Source organism: Mangifera indica, chromosome 10 (genome assembly GCF_011075055.1).
Source record: "Mangifera indica cultivar Alphonso chromosome 10, CATAS_Mindica_2.1, whole genome shotgun sequence".
NCBI classification, from domain to species: Eukaryota; Viridiplantae; Streptophyta; class Magnoliopsida; order Sapindales; family Anacardiaceae; genus Mangifera; species Mangifera indica.
In genome coordinates, this window is record NC_058146.1 from 416232 (window position 1) to 437581 (window position 21350).

Below are 21350 nucleotides of genomic sequence, written 5' to 3' on the forward strand. Positions count from 1 at the left end.
AGAATTAGATTGAATTTAAGATTGGATTTGAGCTTAATCAAATTCAAATTTAAATTTATTCAAATTGATAATATTTATTCTTAAGATATAAACATATAATTAAGTGATTTAATCATTTAAATTAATTTTAATTTAAAATATTTTAATTATTTAGTTACACCAAACCTCTTTGTACCTATGAGTATATAAAATATTACTTCAAACATTTTTTGCAAAAAATCATGCCAATGAATTTTGATGGTTATATTGTAATTATAGCATAAATTTAAAGAAACATAAGAAAGTTACTACATTTGTTTGCGGATAAAGGTTTTATTTATAACTTTATTCCTTCAATAACAAAGCAATTGCAATTGAAAAGCAATAAGCAATAGTGGCTTTTTATTAGGTAGGTAGGCAATTAGTTCTTGTCCATCATTCTGCATGAATCCAAGCAAGCTTTGTGTTGTTGGTCCAATGCTGAAAAATAAATACAAGAAAATTGTGAATTAGATATATGAATAAATGATATTGCCTTTGTACAATGTAAAAGGAATTAAATATACTTTCAACTATAAAAGAAATAAAGATATATGCATAAATAGTTACCAGCATGATCTGTTGTATTGATGTTGATGCATTTAGATATTGCACAATTGAGTTTGGCAATATCGGTTGGAGTTGCACACTCTTTCAAGCACTTATATACGCAAAAAGGTCGAAGCATTTTCGATGCGAGACATTGAGTCAGACAAGTTTCATAACACATCAAGTATGCTGAAGATTCTCCTATCAACAACCCTAAAAATAAACAAACCATCATAAGAGACAAAACTTTATTTGTGTTCATTTTCTTTTCTATTTTGGTTATACGCTAATAAGCAATTGAAAAGTAGATATTCAAATAATATGAGATGGTTAATATAGAATTTTCATCCATTTATAGTACGTTTGTAATAATGGTAAGTTTCCATTGTGAGAAATATATTAATATATTAAGGTATATTAAAGAATGAAAGTTAATTGGGGATCCTTAAAAAGACAAAAAATTAAATAAAGGTCATAATGTATATTCCTGTTATTGACATATATATTTAATAGAAATTTAATTTTTCCTAGGTAAGTGTGGTCTCATAATAAAGTTAGTCAATATGTTTCACATGGGTAAAATTGATACTTTTCTTGTGAGACTAATTAATATTTTTTATATAATTATTTATATTCTTCACACTTAGTCAAAACTAAAATATTAAACAAAATAAAGTTTTCAATATATATATATACCCTCCTAAGCCAACAATCTGAACCTTTCAACCAACAAGAAATTAAAAATTTTAAAACTGATCATAGTTTTCTTAAGAAGGTTATGTGCCGAGACTTGCAACTAACAATAAACTCATCCTCTAACATTATTGTCTTCCTGAAAAATACTTTAATATTGATCCACCATCCCAATTTTCAGCTATAAAAAAACATAATATGGCTTTGTTTTTACCACTCTAAACCCATAAGAAGTCAACTGTCTCCTTCGATACCCAACAAGAAACGTCCTCTAGTAAATTCTTCATGTTGTTTCTCTTTGTTGCTTTAACGTATGCATCCATGGATGGTGGACAGGCATCTCGAAGTCTACTGTTAACGACACCTTTGCCTCCACTTCCATCGTTGCCACCACTGTCTCCCTTTCCCAAGTTCAACTTTCCACCTATTACCAGTAACAATTTCCCTTTCACCTTTGACTTTCCATCTCCTTCCGCTACAAACCCTTAAGATATCGAATAAAACTATATCTTCAACCAAATTTTATTAAAATATTTATACAAACTAAGACGTTAGTACATGATTAGATGATATGATTGTTTACTTTTTTTTTTCATTTCAAAATTACTCAACCAAATACGACCATATTAAGTTATAGAAATATATTAGTAAAATTTGTTTATACATATAGTGTTACTTTATATTTTCTCATAATAGTTCGGTGTTATAGGTGATAGCATGCCGATTCTAAAAGCCTTTGTCATGTGTCATGTTCGAGCGGGATGCTTTGCATTTGGGTTTTTTTTTTTAAAATTTTGTCCTTAGATAAGTGGTGATTAGCACAATTGTACTTTTATACTATTTTTAATTATAATAAGTATTAATTTGAATATTAATAATTATATGTTATCATGTAATTAAGTTATTTTAAATTAAAAATAAAGTAACATCTAATTATGTAATGATACATAATTATTATTATCTAAATTAATTCTTATTATTACTATATATAACATTTCTCTTAAGAGTGGGTATAAAACAAGAGTGAATGATTTGATATGATTTTATATTTATTTTTTATATTTATTTTATTGTTTTAGTTTCTACATTTTGAATCATTGTTTAAAACTATGAATGTTAATAACCCGTATTAATTTATATGTTAACAAATATATATATTATTATATTATTATATGATTTAATATTATTTTATTTTTAATATAAAATTATTTAATTATATAATAAAATATCATTATTAATATGTAAATTAATATTTGTTGATAATATACATAATTTTATTAATATTATAAAATAAGTATGGAGACTCTTTTATCTAATTAAAGTACACAATTTCCATAATTATGACTGCCACTCATCTTGATGCCAATTATCAAATCAAAGGAAAGGCCAAACGACTATTTCCCACCCAAGGTATGCTGTAATGACGAGTTTCCACCCTTTAACTATGGAAACACCAAACACCCACCCATGGCCGGTTAGATTTAACCAAACCCTAACGGTGGTAAATTTAATTGCATTTCCCCCCCTAAAAGTTTAAAAACTAACATTTTTTCCCTAAGCTAAGTTTGAAAATATTGCATTTCCCCCCCTAGGGTTTATTTCCAAACCCTTCCAATTTCCAAACCCTTTTCCGTCGCTTTCTCCGGCGCCATCACCGGCCGTCTTCCCCTCCCGACGGTTTCTCTTCCACCGACGGCGCCTCTCAACTTGACCTCAACGTATCCGACGCAGAGATAAGCCGTCTGGGAAGAGAAATCGTCTTCCCAGACGACGAAGACGAGATCGATCGATCTCGTCTTCGTCGTCTGGGAAGACGATTGTCTTCCCAGATGAAGACGACTCGTCTTCCCAGAGGACGACGAGTCGTCTCGTCGTCTCGTCTTCGTCTGGGAAGACGTCGTCTTCCCAGACGACGACGACGACTGGGAAGACGAAGAACTTCGTCTTCCCCGACGAAGTTCTTCGTCTTCCACAGCTTCTCCGACTCCGATTGGAAGTCCAAATGGGAGGAAAGAGTTCTCTGGAAGGTGAGGATGCTTCGGGAGGGAGAGACCGTCGGCAGTGGAGCCGGAGACCGTCGGCAATGCTTCGGGAGGGTGAAACTGCGATTTTTGAAAACTTAGGCTGGGGGGGGAATTTTAGTTTTTAAAGTTTAGGGGGGCAAAATATATTCTATTTTAGTTTATTTTTAATATTCTAGAGAAAATGACAATTTTACCCTTGTCACCGTTAGGGTTTGGTTAAATCTAACCGGCCATGGGTGGGTGTTTGGTGTTTCCATAGTTAAAGGGTGGAAACTCGTCATTACAGCATACCTTGGGTGGGAAATAGTCGTTTGGCCCAAAGGAAAAGCAAATTAACACAAGTCCTAAACATCCCCAGTAAAATTGATTTGGGATTTATTAACTTTAATTTTACTTAACAAGGAATATTACATTAGGAAATATTATTAAACATTTTCATATGGGTCCATTATGGAAATCTCTTAGGTGATCAATAAAAGTCATCCCAGATAAAACTGATGAGATAATATATTCTATTTTAAACAGAATTTTTTTTATGAGAGTTTAGATAATTAACTTAGACAAATTATGTATATATATTTATATGTAAAATCTTTTTCTTTATCTATCGGTATTAACTTTTCTTTTAAGTCTCTTCAAATACTTATTATAATTATAAAATTGATTATTTAGGAGTAGTATTTCAAAGAATAATTAGACATAAAGATAAACTATTAGATTATTTTAATATATGGTGATTTGTTGACTCTTAACACTCTTAGTATTTATCTATTAATATGCGTCAACAAACACCCTTTAGTACTTACCAACTAATACACATAAACTCTTGTATTAAAAAAGAAGACTCTATGATCATAAAAGTAAACATGATAACTATAAACATAAATTCTTGAAGAATACTCTAAACCATATTGAAAATATTTTATCTTTGTAGTCACATCCATCATCATACATAATTATTCCGCTAATTTCAACCATCATTATGATATTTTAGCATTTAGCCTAACCTTGCTCATTCTCATTGGTACACGTAAATCCATATCAACATTGTTCAAAAAGTGTCATCACACATGCCTCAAGATAAGATTTTCAACTATACTGATAAAAAAAAATAAACTGCAACATTGCTGCTTTTGAATTTGAATATTTACAATATTTTTTTATTTTCTAAACCCATGTATATTGTTTATTATAACTCATTCATGGTAATTTTCAAAATATGTTTGAATTGAATCCATGTCAATTAATATTTAGGAATTTTACCTAGATAATATAGTTATCAACACCAAGGCAGCCTTTTAACAAGGATATTCAAAATTTTGATGATCCTAAAATACGTTTTAGGGGTCTTTATGTCTTTTGATCATGTTTTAAGATATTTTTAATTTTAAATACTTATGTTCACATGTATGTGTGTGTTTATATATATATATATATATATATATATATATATATATATATATATATTAATTACAGATAGATAAAGCTATATATATGTATATACATAAAGAGAGAAAAAACAAAAAAAGAAAACTTTATACGTTTTTCTATCATCTTCTCTCGTCCTTTCTAGAGCTTAGCTTCTTCATGTTGTTTTCTTTTTTTTTTTTGAAGAAAAACAGAGGAATTGAAGGATTTTGGAAGACAAAGTAAGAAAAGAAAAAAAAAAGAAACACTTTGGAAACCTTGGTAGTTTTGGTGATAAAAGAAGCAAAACAAATAAGAGAGAGCCAATTTGCAAAGATTGACTTGAAACAAGGTAAAAAGTATTATTCTTGGTATGTTTCATTTTTTATGTTTTTAATTTCAAGGCGCTATGTTATAAATGATTATTTTAAAGTTGAAAAATGTTGTTTTGTCATTTGAGGTATCTATGTGTGTGATTTTGTTTATGAGAGAGAGTTGGATAATATTTATAGTTTTATCATTGATTTCGTCCCATATTTTGACTATCTTATTTAATGAATCATAAGTACTATTATAGCTTGTTAGAAAGCTTTTTGAATCCTCTTTTTAATGATATATAACTTGTATAAATTAGAGACCGTTTGGATTATTAAATTGTATAAATAAAAAGATTGTCTTATTAAATAAACAATGAATATAGTTTTTTACCACTACTTTCATCCCACGTTTTGATGATCTTATCCGACGAATCATGAGTGTTATTATAGCTTGTTGGAAAACTTTTCAAATCCTCTTTTCAATGATATATAACTTATATGAATTAGAGACCGTTTAAACTATTAAATTGCATGAACAAAAGGATTATCTTATCATATAAATAGTAAATATAGTTTTTTGTCACTGATTTCATCCTATATTTTGATTGTCTTATTTGATGAATCATGAGTGTTGTTATAGATTATTGGAAAGCTCTTTGAACTCTTTTTTCAATGATATATAGTTTATAAAAATTAGAGACCGTTGGACTATTAAATTACATAAAAAAAAAGATTACCCTATCAAATGAATAGTCTAATAAACAGTAATTTATAATTTTTGGAAAGAAAGAAATAAAGAATAGGAGGAGAAAAAGAAAAGGAAAAAAAGAAAGAAAGGAAAATATAGAAATGAGAGAAAAAGAAAAAGAAAAAGCAAAGAAAGAAAAGCAAGAAAAAGAATTTGGGGTTTAAGATTCAAGGGTTGTCTTAAGAGTATGGTCTGATGAGTTATAAATAGTTTTAGATAGAAGCAAAATTAATAAGAGATAAAACATGCATGCATGCTGTAAACTATGAGGGGATACTTTATATTACACTGCCCACAATAGGCACGTCCACAGTAGGACATGTTCATAATAGGACATAGACCCACAGTAAGATCTGCTTGTAGTAAAATATGCTCGTAGCAGAGCACAATTCAGATTAAAAAATGGTGTAGTGAAAGAAAAGAAAAAAGCTCGAGTTTAAAAAAGTACCAAATCCTTATAGCCAGTTTTCAAAAAGTATCAAATGTACACTAGATGGGACAAAGTGTGACCCAAATAGTAAAAGATGAAAAAATTTGACTGGTTAAATAGCTTGTAAGCTCCTTAAAACGTGTTTTGAATTGTAAAATTTAAAAATAAAATCATGATAAACTGTGTATCCAGAGTGAACAATATTTTAACAATGAGTCAAGTTATTAGAATGGGATATTATAGAAACGAAAACATTCTCCTCTGCTTCTTGGTTATTAGTTCATTTGAAGGGTGGCTAACTTATAGAAGATGTATTATAATTTTTTGTCAGACATATACTAGGGTATTATAAATATATAGGTAGAATTAGACTCAATCTAAGATTGGGTTTGAGTTTAATCAAATTCGAATTTAAATTTATTAAAATTGGTAATATTTATTATTAAGATATAATCATATAATTAAATTATTTAATCATTTAAATTAATTTTAATTTAAAATCTTTTAATTATTTAGTTACACCAAACCTCTTTGTACCTATGAGTATATAAAATATTAATTCAAACATTTTCTGCGAAAAATCATACCAATAAATTTTGATAGTTATATTGTAATTATAGCATAAATTCAAAGAAACAAAAGAAAGTTACTACGCATGTTTGCGGATAAAGGTTTTATTTATAACTTTATTCCTTCGATAACAAAGCAATTACAATTGAAAAGCAATAAGCAATATTGGCTTTTTATTAGGTAGGTAGGCAATTAGTTCTTGTCCATCATTCTGCATGAATCCAAGCAAGCTTTGTGTTGATCCAATGCTGAAAAATAAATACAAGAAAATTGTGAATTAAATATATAAATAAATAATATTTCCTTTGTACAATGTAAAAGGAATTAAATATACTTTCAACTATAAAAGAAATAAAGATATATAAATATATAATTACCAGCATAATTTGTGGTACTGATGTAGATGCATTTAGATATTGCACAATTGAGTTTGGCAATATCGGTTGGAGTTGCACACTCTTTCAAGCACTTATATACGCAAAAAGGTCGAGGTGTTTTCGATGCGAGACATTGAGCCAGACAAGTTTTATAACACATCGGGTAAGCTGAAGATTCTCCTATCAACAACCCTAAAAACAAACAAACCATCATAAAAGACAAAACTCTGTTTGTGTTCATTTTTTTCTCTATTTTGGTTATACGCTAATAAGCAATTGAAAAGTAGATATTCAAATAATATGAGATGGTTAATGTAGGATTTTTCATGTATATATACTATGATTTTATATGTGATACATCTCTATTGTTAGAAATATATTTATATAGATATAAACAACTATATATAGAATAATATTATATATATACATTTTATAATATATAATTAGATATACAGATTATATAGTAATATATAATTGGATATTAATTTATTTTTAATATAAAATTATTCAATCACATTATGATACTTCCAAATTAATTATATATATATGTTAGGTACAACTCATATGTGACCTCATTTATAGAATATTCTATAGATATTCTATATTTACATTTTTAGAATATTTGGTAAATGTTGTTGTTTTTGTTTTTTTTAATTAAAAAATAATTTATAGTTTGCTTGATTCTCAATCTAATAATTTTGTGAATTATTTTTTTGGCATACAAGGAAATGTTTTGGCTCTTGGATTATTTATGGAAATAATTATTGCTATTTTCTTTTTTTTTTTTTATAATTATCAATATTCTAATTAGAAAATAATGGGTAATACTATATATATATATATATATATATAATTTTATTATAATTATATATATTAAATTTGATTAGTCGCCGGTCCCGAAATCTTTGACTTTTGCTTGCTTTCTTCTTAGGAATATAATACTTTTCACCTTTTTTTTTGGGTTTTTCTATTTTAACGACACACACGCATATATTTATAACTTTTCAAGTTTTCATCGAGCGGACAAATTAGGAATATAATACTTTGACTTTTTTTTTTTTTTTCTGGTTTTTCTATTTTAACACACATACACACATATGTATGAATATCAAACTTTTCAATTTTCATCCTAAGGTATTAGAACGAATTTTCACTATTTCATATTAAATTAATCAAATTAATAACATTGTTTTCAAGACAAACAATCCTAAGGTAGCATTTGGTGAAGAGTTAATAAAATTTACTCTAATAATTTATTTTTTATTATTTATATTATTTTGTTTAGTTTATAAATAATAAAATATTTTAGTAATTTTTTATTAATAATAGTGATATGACAGATAATATAAGAAAAATAATTTGATTACCACTTTTATTCTAGATATTAAATAATTATCAAAGTAATTTTGATTTTATTATAATTATATCATTATTTATTTTTTTAGTAAAAATAATATCATTTTTAATTAATCTAATAAATAACATAAACAATATTTTAGAATAATTAAACCTAATAATATTTAAATATTTTTTTATTACCTCTAAGCAAATACAATAATTATTTATACTTATCAATTTTTACTAAAATTTTATCAAATATAGTAATAGTTTATACCCAATAATCATTATTGTCTTCAATGTAATTTTCTAATTTTGGTAATAAAATAATTTTCTAATTATTTTTCTTTGATAGCTTCAACAAGAAATATTGAATATTTGGTTCCCTTTATTGGAAAATATGAATGTTTGACTATTTTAATAGAAAATTTTAAAAGTTTAGTCATTTCAATGGAAAAACCAAAATTCATGCAATAACGCAATGCAAATTTCACATGGTTAAAAGACGACAAAAATGTTTAGTTTATATATATATATATATATATATATATATATATATATATATATATATATATAAATCTCATATTGCTTAAGGATGTTAAAACAAAATTGGTTAAATACTCTATAAGTTTTTTATGATATAAAAATGAGTTTGTGTTATAAAATTCAAAAACAAAACAATAATGGTCTACGTGAATAATCTTTTGATAATAAATTAGAGTATTTTTTAAACTAAAAATTTTATAGTTCAGTATCTTTAATAAAAAATATACGATAGTATGATATCTCAATATGTTGTGATTCATATTTATTTGTAATATTCACTTACTGTAACATCCCTCCCTAGAAGTACTACCCATCAAAGGAGAAATGTTACGAATTAATATTCGGAGCGTCTATTTTTTTTCTTTTTAAAAATACTTTAAAATAAACGCATCATTAAAAGTGTTTAGGAAGTATTCCAAGAAAACTAAAAATCTGGAAGCGAACAAAAGATGTATATACTCATATGAAGACTCATCTGAAGACTCATCTGAAAGTATCTGAAAATAGGGAGTAATCATATGTAACTGTACCATAATCTCAAAAGTCAAAAGTCCATAAGAACATGCTACTGTATGCATGTACTAAAAACCAGAGATAACCTGCTCCAGCTGGATCTACCTACGCTGACCTGACCCTGCCTCGCAGCTACCTCGATCACCTGTACCTACAGTCAGGAAAGAAAAGGGAGTGAGTGATAAGAACACTCAATAAGGGGAAAATTAAGTAAACTATCTTTTTTTCCTGTTCAAACTCACTTTTGGGACTCAACCCCACATCCTAACCTCTATAAGAGATTGAGGAGGTAATTTAGTTCACTCTTTACTATTTGGGTTATACTTTGTCCCATCTGGTGTCTATTTAATACTTTCTGGAAGTTAACTATAGGGATTTGACACTTTTTTTTTTTTTAAGCTCAAGCTCTTTTTCTTTCACTACACTATTTCTGACTCTGAATTAAGCTCTACTGCGAGCATGCTCTACTGCGAGCGGACCCTACTGGGGGTCTATGTCCTACTACGGACGTGTCCTACTGCGGACGTGCCCTACTGCGGGCGGTGTAGTGTAAAGTGCCCCCTCATAGTTTATAGCATACATACGGGTCTTATATTTTACTACATTTGCTTCCATTTAATTTTATTCATAACTCACCAGACATTACTCTTGGGACGACCCCTAAATCTTGAGTCCTAAATTCTTTTTCTTATTTTTCTTTCCTTCTTTTCTTTCCTTTCTTTCCTTTCTTTCCTTTCTTCTTCCTTTTCTTTCTTTCTTTCCTTCTTTCCTTCTTTCTTTCCTGCCCAAAATTGCAAAACACTGTTTACAGAACAGTCATTTAACAGGGCAACCTTCTTTTTCATACAATTTAACATCCCAAACGGTTTCTAATTCATACAAGCTATATATCATTGGAAAGAGGATTCAAAGAGCTTTCCAACGACCTATAATAGCACTCATAATTCAATAGATAAGGCAGTCAAAACGTGAGCTAAACTCAGTGATAAAATTACGAAATACTGTTCACAGAACAGACATTTAGCAGGGCAGCATACTTTTTATACAATTTAACAGCCCAAATGGTTTCTAATTCATACAAACTATATATCGTTGAAAAGAGGATTCCAAGATCTTTCCAACAAGCTATAATAGCACTCATAATTCATTCAATCAGGCAGTCAAAACAGCAGATAAAGTCAGTGGCAAAAACTGTCTCCCCTGTTTTTCTTTAGTAAAACAGTCCTTTCGGTTTATACAATCTTTAACAGTCCAAATGATCTCTAATTCATACAAGCTATATATCATTGGAAAGAGGATTCAAAGAGCTTTCCAACAAGATATAATAGAACTCATAATTCATTCAATAAGGCAGCCAAAACATGGGACGAACTCAGTGGCAAAAACTGTAAATATTCTGTAACTTTCTGCCATTAACAAAATCACATACATAGACATCCCAAATGGCAAAACAACATTCCTCAACATCAAAATCAACATATATAATATAGATCTAAGGAACCAAAAGCCTAAAACATGTCACATATCAAGGAGGATACCCCTTACCTTGCTTTAAGCCAAATCTTTGAAAGTTGGCTTCCTCCTCTTTGTTTTGCTTCCTTTATCACCAAAATCACTTTAAATCAATACCAAAACACTCTAACATATTCACATAACATGCATATAAACATAGATAAAAGAAGAAGGAAGGAGATCTTTGGTTACCAAAGCTTCCAAGTGCTTCCTTTTCTTTTCTTTTCTTTTCTTATCTTCCAACTCCCTCAAATCCTTCCTTTTTCTTCAAGAAAGCAAAGGAAAAAACATGAAAAATGGTGGCTGCTGGAGTTTCTTACGGGAGAAGATGTAAAATGATGGAAAAGTCTTCTCTTTCTCTTTATATCTAAAGTTTTATCTCTTTCTCTTTTTCTCTTTTCCCTTTTTGCCCTTTTTTGCATTTATATATATATATATATATATATATATATATATATATATATATATATATATATATATATATATATATATATATATATATATATATATATATATATATATATATAAAGCACACCCCTACATATATATATTTAAAATAAGAAAAATCTCAAAACAGGGTCAAAAGACATAATTACCCCTGGAATATACTTGAGGGTATTACAACTCTTCCCTCCTCACAAAAATTCCGTCCTCGGAATTCACAAAAACAACTCTAGATGCTTCTCCTTCATGGTTTGCTCCATTTCCCAGGTAGCCTCCTCTGTCTTCTGGTTTGTCCATAAGACTTTTACTAAAGGAATCTGTCGGTTCCTTAGTTGTTTAATTCTTCTGTCAAGTATCTGAATCGGTTTTTCTTCATAACTAAGGTCTTGTGATAACTTAATATCTTCTGTATTCACAACCTGGGAATGATCACCAAGACATTTTCTTAACGATGAGATATGAAATACATCATGAATCCGGTCCATACTCGCTGGTAAGGCTAATCTATCAGCTACTTTACCAACTCTATCAAGTATCTCATATGGACCAATAAATCTGGGAGCTAGTTTTCCCTTCTTTGCAAATCTCATCAAATGCTTGAATGGAGCAACCTTTACAAATACAAATTCACCTACATTGAATTCTAAGTCTCGGCGTCGATGATCTGCATAACTTTTATGTCGATCCTGAGCCTGTTTTATTCTCTGCCTGATCAGTTGGACATCATCAATCATTTTCTAGGTCAATTCGGGCCCAAGGGATCGAGATAACACATCTCTCTCTCCTATCTCATCCCAGTGAAGAGGAGAACGACACCTCCTACCATATAATGCCTCATAAGGTGCCATCTGAATAGTCGTCTGGTAGCTATTATTGTAAGCAAACTCCACCAAGGGCAACATTTCTACCCACGTGGCTTTATGATCTAGGCAACAAGCTCTCAACATGTCTTCCAAAATCTGATTAACCCTCTCCGTCTGACCATCTGTCTGAGGATGATAGGCTGTACTAAATGCCAAATTAGTACCCAAGGATCTTTGGAGACTCTTCCAGAAAGCTGATACAAATCTTGTATCACGATCAGATACTATGGTCCTGGGTACACCATGTAATCTAATAATCTCCCTAACATATAATCTCCCCAACTGATCTGTGGTAGTAGTATCTTTGATGGACAGGAAATGAGCTGACTTGGTTAATCTATCAACAATCACCCAAATAGCATTACATCCATTCTGAGCTCTAGGGAGTCCACTAATGAAGTCCATGGAGATATGCTCCCATTTCCATTCTGGAATAGGTAGAGGCTGAAGTAACCCTGCAGGTCTCTGGTGTTCGGCCTTAATTTGCTGACAGGTGAGACATCTAGTAACAAACTCACCTATATCCTTTTTCATGCTTGACCACCAAAAATGTCTTTTTAAATCTTGATACATCTTTACACCCCCAGGGTGGGTAGTGTAAAGAGAACTATGAGCCTCTGTAAGAATTTTCTGTCTCAAATCAGTTATCTGGGGAACATATACTCGATCTCTGAATTTGAGAATTTTATTCGATACTTGAAAATCTGTCTCAAGACCCTTTTGAACCTTTTGAAGTTTCTTTTGACACCATTCATCTTGTGTCTGAGCCTCTCGAATCTCATCTAGGAGAGTGGATTGAATCTCTAACCTGGTGAGGGCCCCAATCACAAGCTCAATCTGTTCTCGGTCTATCTCTCTCTGAATTTCTCTTTGGACCGTCAGTTGTGATATCATTACATTTCTACTGAGGGTATCTGTAACTACATTAGCCTTGCCTGGATGGTACTTAATATCACAGTCATAGTCTTTTACTAACTCGAGCCATCGCCTCTGTCTCATATTTAACTCCTTCTGAGTGAAGAAATATCTGAGACTCTTATGGTCAGTATAAATATTACATTTTACCCCATACAAATAGTGTCTCGAGATTTTTAAAGCAAAAACCACCGCTGCTAACTCCAAATCATGAGTGGGGTATCGAGTTTCAAATTCTTTCAATTGTCTTGAGGCATATGCTATCACCTTGCCTCGCTGCATCAACACTGCTCCTAAGCCACCGTGTGAGGCATCCGTGTATAAATCATACTCAACTCCCTCCTCTGGAAGTGCTAACACAAGAGCAGTAGTCAATCTTCTTTTCAATTCTTGGAAGCTTGTCTCACAGGCATCTGACCACTGAAATGACATTGCTTTCTTCGTGAGGGTTGTAAGAGGTCTAGCTAATCTGACAAATCCTTCCACAAACCTTCGATAATACCCTGTCAAACCCAGGAAACTACGAACCTCTTTGACTGTCTTTGGTCTCTGCCATTCAACTATTACCTCAATCTTACTGGGATCCACTGATATACCCTCTGCTGAAATCACATGCCCCAAAAAGGTAACTCTATCTAGCCAAAATTCATATTTCGAGAATTTAGCATACAGTTGTTTTTCTCTCAATCTCTGGAGGGTAAACCTCAAGTGTTGTTTATGCTCCTCTCGACTGCAAGAATATACTAAGATATCATCAATGAATACCACAATAAATTTATCCAGGCAGTCATGAAATACCCTATTCATCAAATCCATAAATACTGCAAGGGCATTTGTCAATCCGAATGGCATCACTACAAACTCAAAGTGGCCATACCTCGTTCGGAAAGCTGTCTTGGGTATATCCTTCTCTGTCACTCTCACCTGGTGATAACCAGATCTCAAATCTATCTTGGAGAAGACCACGGATCCCTTCAACTGATCAAATAAATCATCAATCCTGGGTAACGGGTACTTGTTCTTAACTGTGGCTTTATTTAGCTCTCTGTAATCAATGCACATTCTCATAGACCCGTCTTTCTTTTTCACAAATAGGATGGGAGCTCCCCAAGGAGAATGGCTCGGTCTGATAAAACCATGATCTAATAACTCTTGAAGCTGCTTTTTCAATTCTTGTAACTCGACAGGGGCCATTCGATAGGGTGCTCTTGAAATAGGTGCTGTGCCAGGTGCCAACTCTATGCTAAACTCAATCTCTCTCTCGGGAGCTAATCCCGGTAGCTCACTTGGAAACACATCTGGAAACTCACGTACCACTGGTGTTTCCTCAATAGTTGGGCCTGACTCAACTTTGCTCACTATATGAGCCAAATATCCTGTACACCCCTTTTTCAACATTTTACTAGCTTTTAACATACTGATCATCAGACTCCGAATATGACCTTCACCGAACTCGAATTGATCTCCAGAGTCTAGGTTAAATCTCACTTTCTTCTTTTTACAATCAATTTCAGCTCCGTATCTCTCCAAAAAGTCCATCCCTAAAATCATGTCAAAATCTGGCATTTCGAACACAATCAGGTCCACTAGTAACTGTCGACCCTGAATCATAATACTCTGTCCTAGTAGTATCATCTCACTAATGACTGACCCTCCATCAGGCAACTCAATCATAATCCTCTGGGCTATTCTAACAGGTTGTAACTTTAACCTCTCAAGCAAACTCTTGGCTATAAAACAATGAGTAGCTCCACAATCAATTAAAACATAAATAGGAGTATCAAGATAGAGAATCTGACCCGTGACTGCTGATGGGTTAGCCTCTGCTGGGCCTTGGGTGATCGGATAAACTCTGGCTGTGGCCCCTCTTATAGGTTGCTGCTGCTCTACTCTCACTAGGGCAGCTGTACAGAAATGAGCAATATGTCCAGGCTGACGACATCTGAAACAAACTGCCTGACCTGTCAAACACTCTCCTCTGTGGTGCTTCCCACATTTCTGACAAGCTGGTATCTCAGGTACTCTTTGTTTCTTTCCACTCTTCCAGTTTTTTTTCATGCCTCTGAACTGGAGAGGTCGTTTACCTTTCCTGTCTCGCTCTGGAGGAGGGCCTCTCTGTACTGAAGTTGAACCACTACTCACCGGGGGAGCTGACATGGTAGAAGGAGGTGTAACTTTTTACCCTGTAGTCTGACCAAACCTCCTCCTAACAAAAACCTCTGCCCTCAAAGCTCTATCAAGGGCCTCTGCATAAGTTCTGGGTGGCTGCGCCCCGGTCATATTGTCTCGAGCTATCTCTGGATCCAGCCCATACACAAACTTCTGCATACGCCCCATTTTTGTGCTAGCTATCTCAGGGGCATACTGGGACAATTGATTAAACTTTGTGGAATATTCTTTTACAGAGTCTGTCCCTTGCACTAGACTGATAAACTCCTGGGCCCTAATACAAGTAACATTGGCGCCCCTGTACTCTGCCTCGAATCGGTGCTTAAACTATGTCCATGTCATTTCTGAGACATTGACCGTCTCCCTGACTAAGTTCCACCATATTCTTGCCCCTGACTTGAAAAGATAAGTGGCATATCTCACTCTTTCTTGGTCAGTCATGTCAAACAAGGCCATGACACTCTTTACTGATTCTAACCACTCTTCAGTTGCTATTGGGTCCCTTGCACCATCAAATTTTTGAGGTTGGTGCATACTCGGGAGGTTGAAAATAGGATGTAATTGAGTCCTCACTGGGGCTGTTGTAGATGCTGAAGTAACCTCCCTCATATCATACCCCTGGATTGGCGGCGTATGAGCCGTCTCACTTCCCTGTGTAGGAGCACCTTTGTGCTCTCTCATCATCTCTCTGAAAATCTCTCGCACATCATGTGCACTGAGTGCCCCCTGGGGTACCTGAGGGGCTGCTCCTTCATTTTGGCCCCTCTGAGAGGGATCTACCGGTGTTTGACTCATAGGTCCTGAAAATGAACACATTAGTTTCATAAAACTCAGCAGGTATAAATGAAAACTTAACTTACAGTGATCGGCTGCGAGGGTGGTCAGCGTGGCTGAAGGGTATTTCATCTCTGTGTTACTTTGATTACTCCATTTTGTTTTAGAAAACATCTTTTGGGTTCCAAAATCATGCTCTGATACCAACTGTAACATCCCTCCCTAGAAGTACTACCCATCAAAGGAGAAATGTTACGAATTAATATTCGGAGCGTCTATTTTTTTTTCTTTTTAAAAATACTTTAAAATAAACGCATCATTAAAAGTGTTTAGGAAGTATTCCAAGAAAACTAAAAATCTGGAAACGAACAAAAGATGTATATACTCATATGAAGACTCATCTGAAAGTATCTGAAAATAGGGAGTAATCATATGTAACTGTACCATAATCTCAAAAGTCAAAAGTCCATAAGAACATGCTACTGTATGCATGTACTAAAAACCAGAGATAACCTGCTCTAGCTGGATCTACCTACGCTGACCTGACCCTGCCTCGCAGCTACCTCGATCACCTGTACCTGCAGTCAGGAAAGAAAAGGGAGTGAGTGATAAGAATACTCAGTAAGGGGAAAAATTAAGTAAACTATCTTTTTTTCCTGTTCAAACTCACTTTTAGGACTCAACCCCACATCCTAACCTCTATAAGAGATTGATGGGGTAATTTAGTTCACTCTTTACTATTTGGGTTATACTTTGTCTCATCTGGTGTCTATTTAATACTTTCTGGAAGCTAACTATAGAGATTTGACACTTTTTTTTTTTAAGCTCAAGCTCTTTTTCTTTCATTACACTATTTCTGACTCTGAATTAAGCTCTACTGCGAGCATGCTCTACTGCGAGCGGACCCTACTGGGGGTCTATATCCTACTACGGACGTGTCCTACTGCGGACGTGTCCTACTGCGGACGTGTCCTACTGCGGGCGGTGTAGTGTAAAGTGCCCCCTTATAGTTTATAGCATACATACGGGTATTATATTTTACTACATTTGCTTCCATTTAATTTTATTCATAACTCACCAGACATTACTCTTGGGACGACCCCTAAATCTTGAGTCCTAAATTCTTTTTCTTATTTTTCTTTCCTTCTTTTCTTTCCTTTCTTTCCTTTCTTCTTCCTTTTCTTTCTTTCTTTCTTTCTTTCCTTCTTTCCTTCTTTCTTTCCTGCCCAAAATTGCAAAACACTGTTCACAAAACAGTCATTTAACAGGGCAACCTTCTTTTTCATACAATTTAACATCCCAAACGGTTTCTAATTCATACAAGCTATATATCATTGGAAAGAGGATTCAAAGAGCTTTCCAACGACCTATAATAGCACTCATAATTCAATAGATAAGGCAGTCAAAACGTGAGCTAAACTCAGTGATAAAATTACGAAATACTGTTCACAGAACAGACATTTAGCAGGGCAGCATACTTTTTATACAATTTAACAGCCCAAATGGTTTCTAATTCATACAAACTATATATTGTTGAAAAGAGGATTCCAAGATCTTTCCAACAAGCTATAATAGCACTCATAATTCATTCAATCAGGCAGTCAAAACAGCAGATAAAGTCAGTGGCAAAAACTGCCTCCCCTGTTTTTCTTTAGTAAAACAGTCCTTTCGGTTTATACAATCTTTAACAGTCCAAATGATCTCTAATTCATACAAGCTATATATCATTGGAAAGAGGATTCAAAGAGCTTTCCAACAAGATATAATAGAACTCATAATTCATTCAATAAGGCAGCCAAAACATGGGACGAACTCAGTGGCAAAAACTGTAAATATTCTGTAACTTTCTGCCATGAACAAAATCACATACATAGACATCCCAAATGGCAAAACAACGTTCCTCAACATCAAAATCAACATATATAATATAGATCTAAGGAACCAAAAGCCTAAAACATGTCACATATCAAGGAGGATACCCCTTACCTTGCTTTAAGCCAAATCTTTGAAAGTTGGCTTCCTCCTCTTTGTTTTGCTTCCTTTATCACCAAAATCACTTTAAATCAATACCAAAACACTCTAACATATTCACATAACATGCATATAAACATAGATAAAAGAAGAAGGAAGGAGATCTTTGGTTACCAAAGCTTCCAAGTGCTTCCTTTTCTTTTCTTTTCTTTTCTTATCTTCCAACTCCCTCAAATCCTTCCTTTTTCTTCAAGAAAGCAAAGGAAAAAACATGAAAAATGGTGGCTGCTGGAGTTTCTTACGGGAGAAGATGTAAAATGATGGAAAAGTCTTCTCTTTCTCTTTATATCTAAAGCTTTATCTCTTTCTCTTTTTCTCTTTTCCCTTTTTGCCCTTTTTTGCATTTATATATATATATAAAGCACACCCCTACATATATATATTTAAAATAAGAAAAATCTCAAAACAGGGTCAAAAGACATAATTACCCCTGGAATATACCTGAGGGTATTACACTTACTTTAAGTTCTTTATGTGGAAAAGATAATATAGGAGCCTTTGTTTTATACACTTACTTTAATTTCTTTATGTAGAAAAGATAATATAGAAGCCTTGTTTTATCATTGATTTGATGGTGCTTATGGGTGTAGTTTAGATAAATATTGACGGAATATATAAGGAAATAAAAAGATTTATAAATGATATATTATCATTTGATCAATTAATTTTGAATTCGAAATTAAAAAAATAAAATTATGTGTATATATTTTTTATATATAATTTAAATAAATAAATAATATATCATTATATAATTTAGATAAACAAATAATAAAATTATATAGATATATAGTTATCCGAGTTATCTTAAGTGCATATATATATATATATATATATAAAATTTATGTTCTTTATTTAATCTCTCTCTCTAGCTATATATAAATAAATAAGGCCAAACGACTATTTCCCACCCAAGGTATGCTACAATGTCAAGTTTCCACCTTTTAACTATGAAAACACCAAGCATCCATCCATGACCGGTTAAATTTAATGAAACCCTAACCCCTGAAAATTTAATCTCATTTCTCCCCCTAAAAGTTTAAAAACTAACATTTTTTACCTAAGCTAAGTTTGAAAAGATCACATTTTCCCCCCTAGGGTTTGTTTCCAAACCTTTTCACTTTTTCCGATGCCATCGTCGATCGTCTCCCCCTCCCGATGGTTTCTCTTCCACCGATTGCCCCCTTCAACTCCACCCCAACCCATCTGACGTAAAGACACGTCGTCTGAGAAGAGAAATCGTCTTCCCATACGACGATGACTGGGAAGACGACTTCATCTTCCACGACTTCTTTGATGTCGATCGAGCTTCCAAATGGGAGGAAAGAGATCGCCGGAAGGAGAGGATACTTCGGGAGGGAGAGGTCATCGGTAATAGAGCCGGAGATGTCGTCAGAGATTTCAAAACTAAACCCTAAGGTGAAACTGCGATTTTTTAAAATTTAAGCTGGGGAAAAATTTTAGTTTTTAAAATTTAGGGGGGCAAAAGTAGATTATATTTTAGTTTATTTTTAATATTATAGAGAAAGTGACGATTTTACTCTTACTACCGTTAATTTTAACTGTTCATGGGTGGATATTTGGTGTTTCCATAATTAAAGGATGAAAACTTGAGATTGCAGCATACCTTAGGTGGGAAATAGTCGTTTGGCCAATAAATAAACATATATATAAAAGGAAAGAACATAAATTTGAATATATAAAGGCCACAGCATATTCTTTTTTTATTTTTTTCGTAGTAAGAAAATAGTATAAATTAATTATGTTTCATGCTGCCATATATACAATGAATTAATGTAAGCAATTTAGTGACGATTTCATGCTGCCAGGTTTTGTACAAATATCTATATAGTTTGCATTTTGGTGGTCAAAGGCCCTAACTAATAATTATTATTTTGTACAAATAATTATTACTTTACATAAGAGACATGTAAATAATTAAGAAATTGTATCATAAAATCCTTATATATAAAAAGCCAAACATTATCTAATTTTAAAAATAATTTTTCGAACAAATTTCATTCTTAGGCATTACATTGTTAATACCTGTAAATCTTCATGACGCTAACCTAAGTTTGTTTGCTATAAATCATGCCTGTGGATTTTGATAGTTATATTGTAGTTATAGGATATATACCATTCGAAGAAACATATTATTTCAGCATGTTTTTTCCAGGATGACTTTTATCAGTCCCATATGAACATGTTTAATAGTATTTCTTAATGTGTTATTACTTGTTAAGCACAATTAAAGTTATAAATCCCAAATCAATTTATAGGGAATGTTTAGGACTTATGTTAATTTGCTTTCACTTTGATTTGATAATTAGCATCAAGATGAGTAGCAGCCATGACTATGGAGATTGCATACTTCAATTAATCTAAAGAGTCTCTATACTATTTTTATGTATAAATACAATAATGTCCACTAATAATAAAATTAATTTTTTAATTAACAATGATATAAAATTCTATGACCAAATATTTTTGAATTAAAGATAATATAATATTTAATATATGATCGTATATTATGTCAAAAAAAATTAATATTTAGTGTTCATAGTTTTAAACTTTTATTTTAAATAAAAACTAAAATAATAAAAAAATTATAAAAAAGAAACATAAAATCATACCAAATCACACTCTTTTATATTATAAAGACTCTTAAGTATAATATCATATATATTAATAATGGGTATTAATTTAGATAATAATAATGATGTGTTAGCATATGGTTAAGTGTTAATTTATTTTAAATTCAAAATCATTCAGTTATATATAACATATAATTATTGATACTTAGATTGATACTTATTATAATAATATATAATTTATTTTAAACTATAAATTACAAAAGTAGAACTATGATAATCTCCGAGGAATTTTAATCCTGAATTAGTACAACAAAACATCTCAAACAAACTGAGCAAAACACTTGAAGAACCAAATACATAGCAACGCGCTTGAACATGACACACGACAAAGGCTTTTTGAATCGGTATGCTATTACCCGAACTACTATGAAAGGATGATAGAGTAATACCATTTGTGCAAACAAATTTTACTAACTTATTCATACAATATGTTGTACATGTGTCTGATGGAGTGATTTTAA

At 32.0% G+C, this 21350-nt stretch overlaps 1 protein-coding gene and 2 long non-coding RNA genes across 3 annotated transcripts; all 3 read right to left on the reverse strand.

The window, feature by feature from the left end:
* Positions 1-232: 232 nt before the first annotated feature.
* LOC123226713 lies at positions 233-878 on the reverse strand. Its single transcript, XR_006504396.1, has 2 exons — positions 589-878; positions 233-459 (listed from the first exon to the last, which is right to left on the reverse strand). It is a non-coding gene; the product is annotated as an uncharacterized LOC123226713 (long non-coding RNA).
* A 5957-nt stretch (positions 879-6835) lies between these two features.
* Positions 6836-7422, reverse strand: LOC123226893. Its single transcript, XR_006504408.1, has 2 exons — positions 7134-7422; positions 6836-7004 (listed from the first exon to the last, which is right to left on the reverse strand). It is a non-coding gene; the product is annotated as an uncharacterized LOC123226893 (long non-coding RNA).
* Positions 7423-9051: 1629 nt separating this feature from the next.
* On the reverse strand, positions 9052-15560 carry LOC123227728. Its single transcript, XM_044652845.1, has 3 exons — positions 15064-15560; positions 9646-9681; positions 9052-9059 (listed from the first exon to the last, which is right to left on the reverse strand). The coding sequence occupies exons 1-3, from the start codon at positions 15419-15421 to the stop codon at positions 9052-9054; spliced, it is 402 nt and encodes a 133-aa protein (XP_044508780.1). The 5' UTR covers positions 15422-15560.
* Between the last annotated feature and the right edge of the window lie 5790 nt (positions 15561-21350).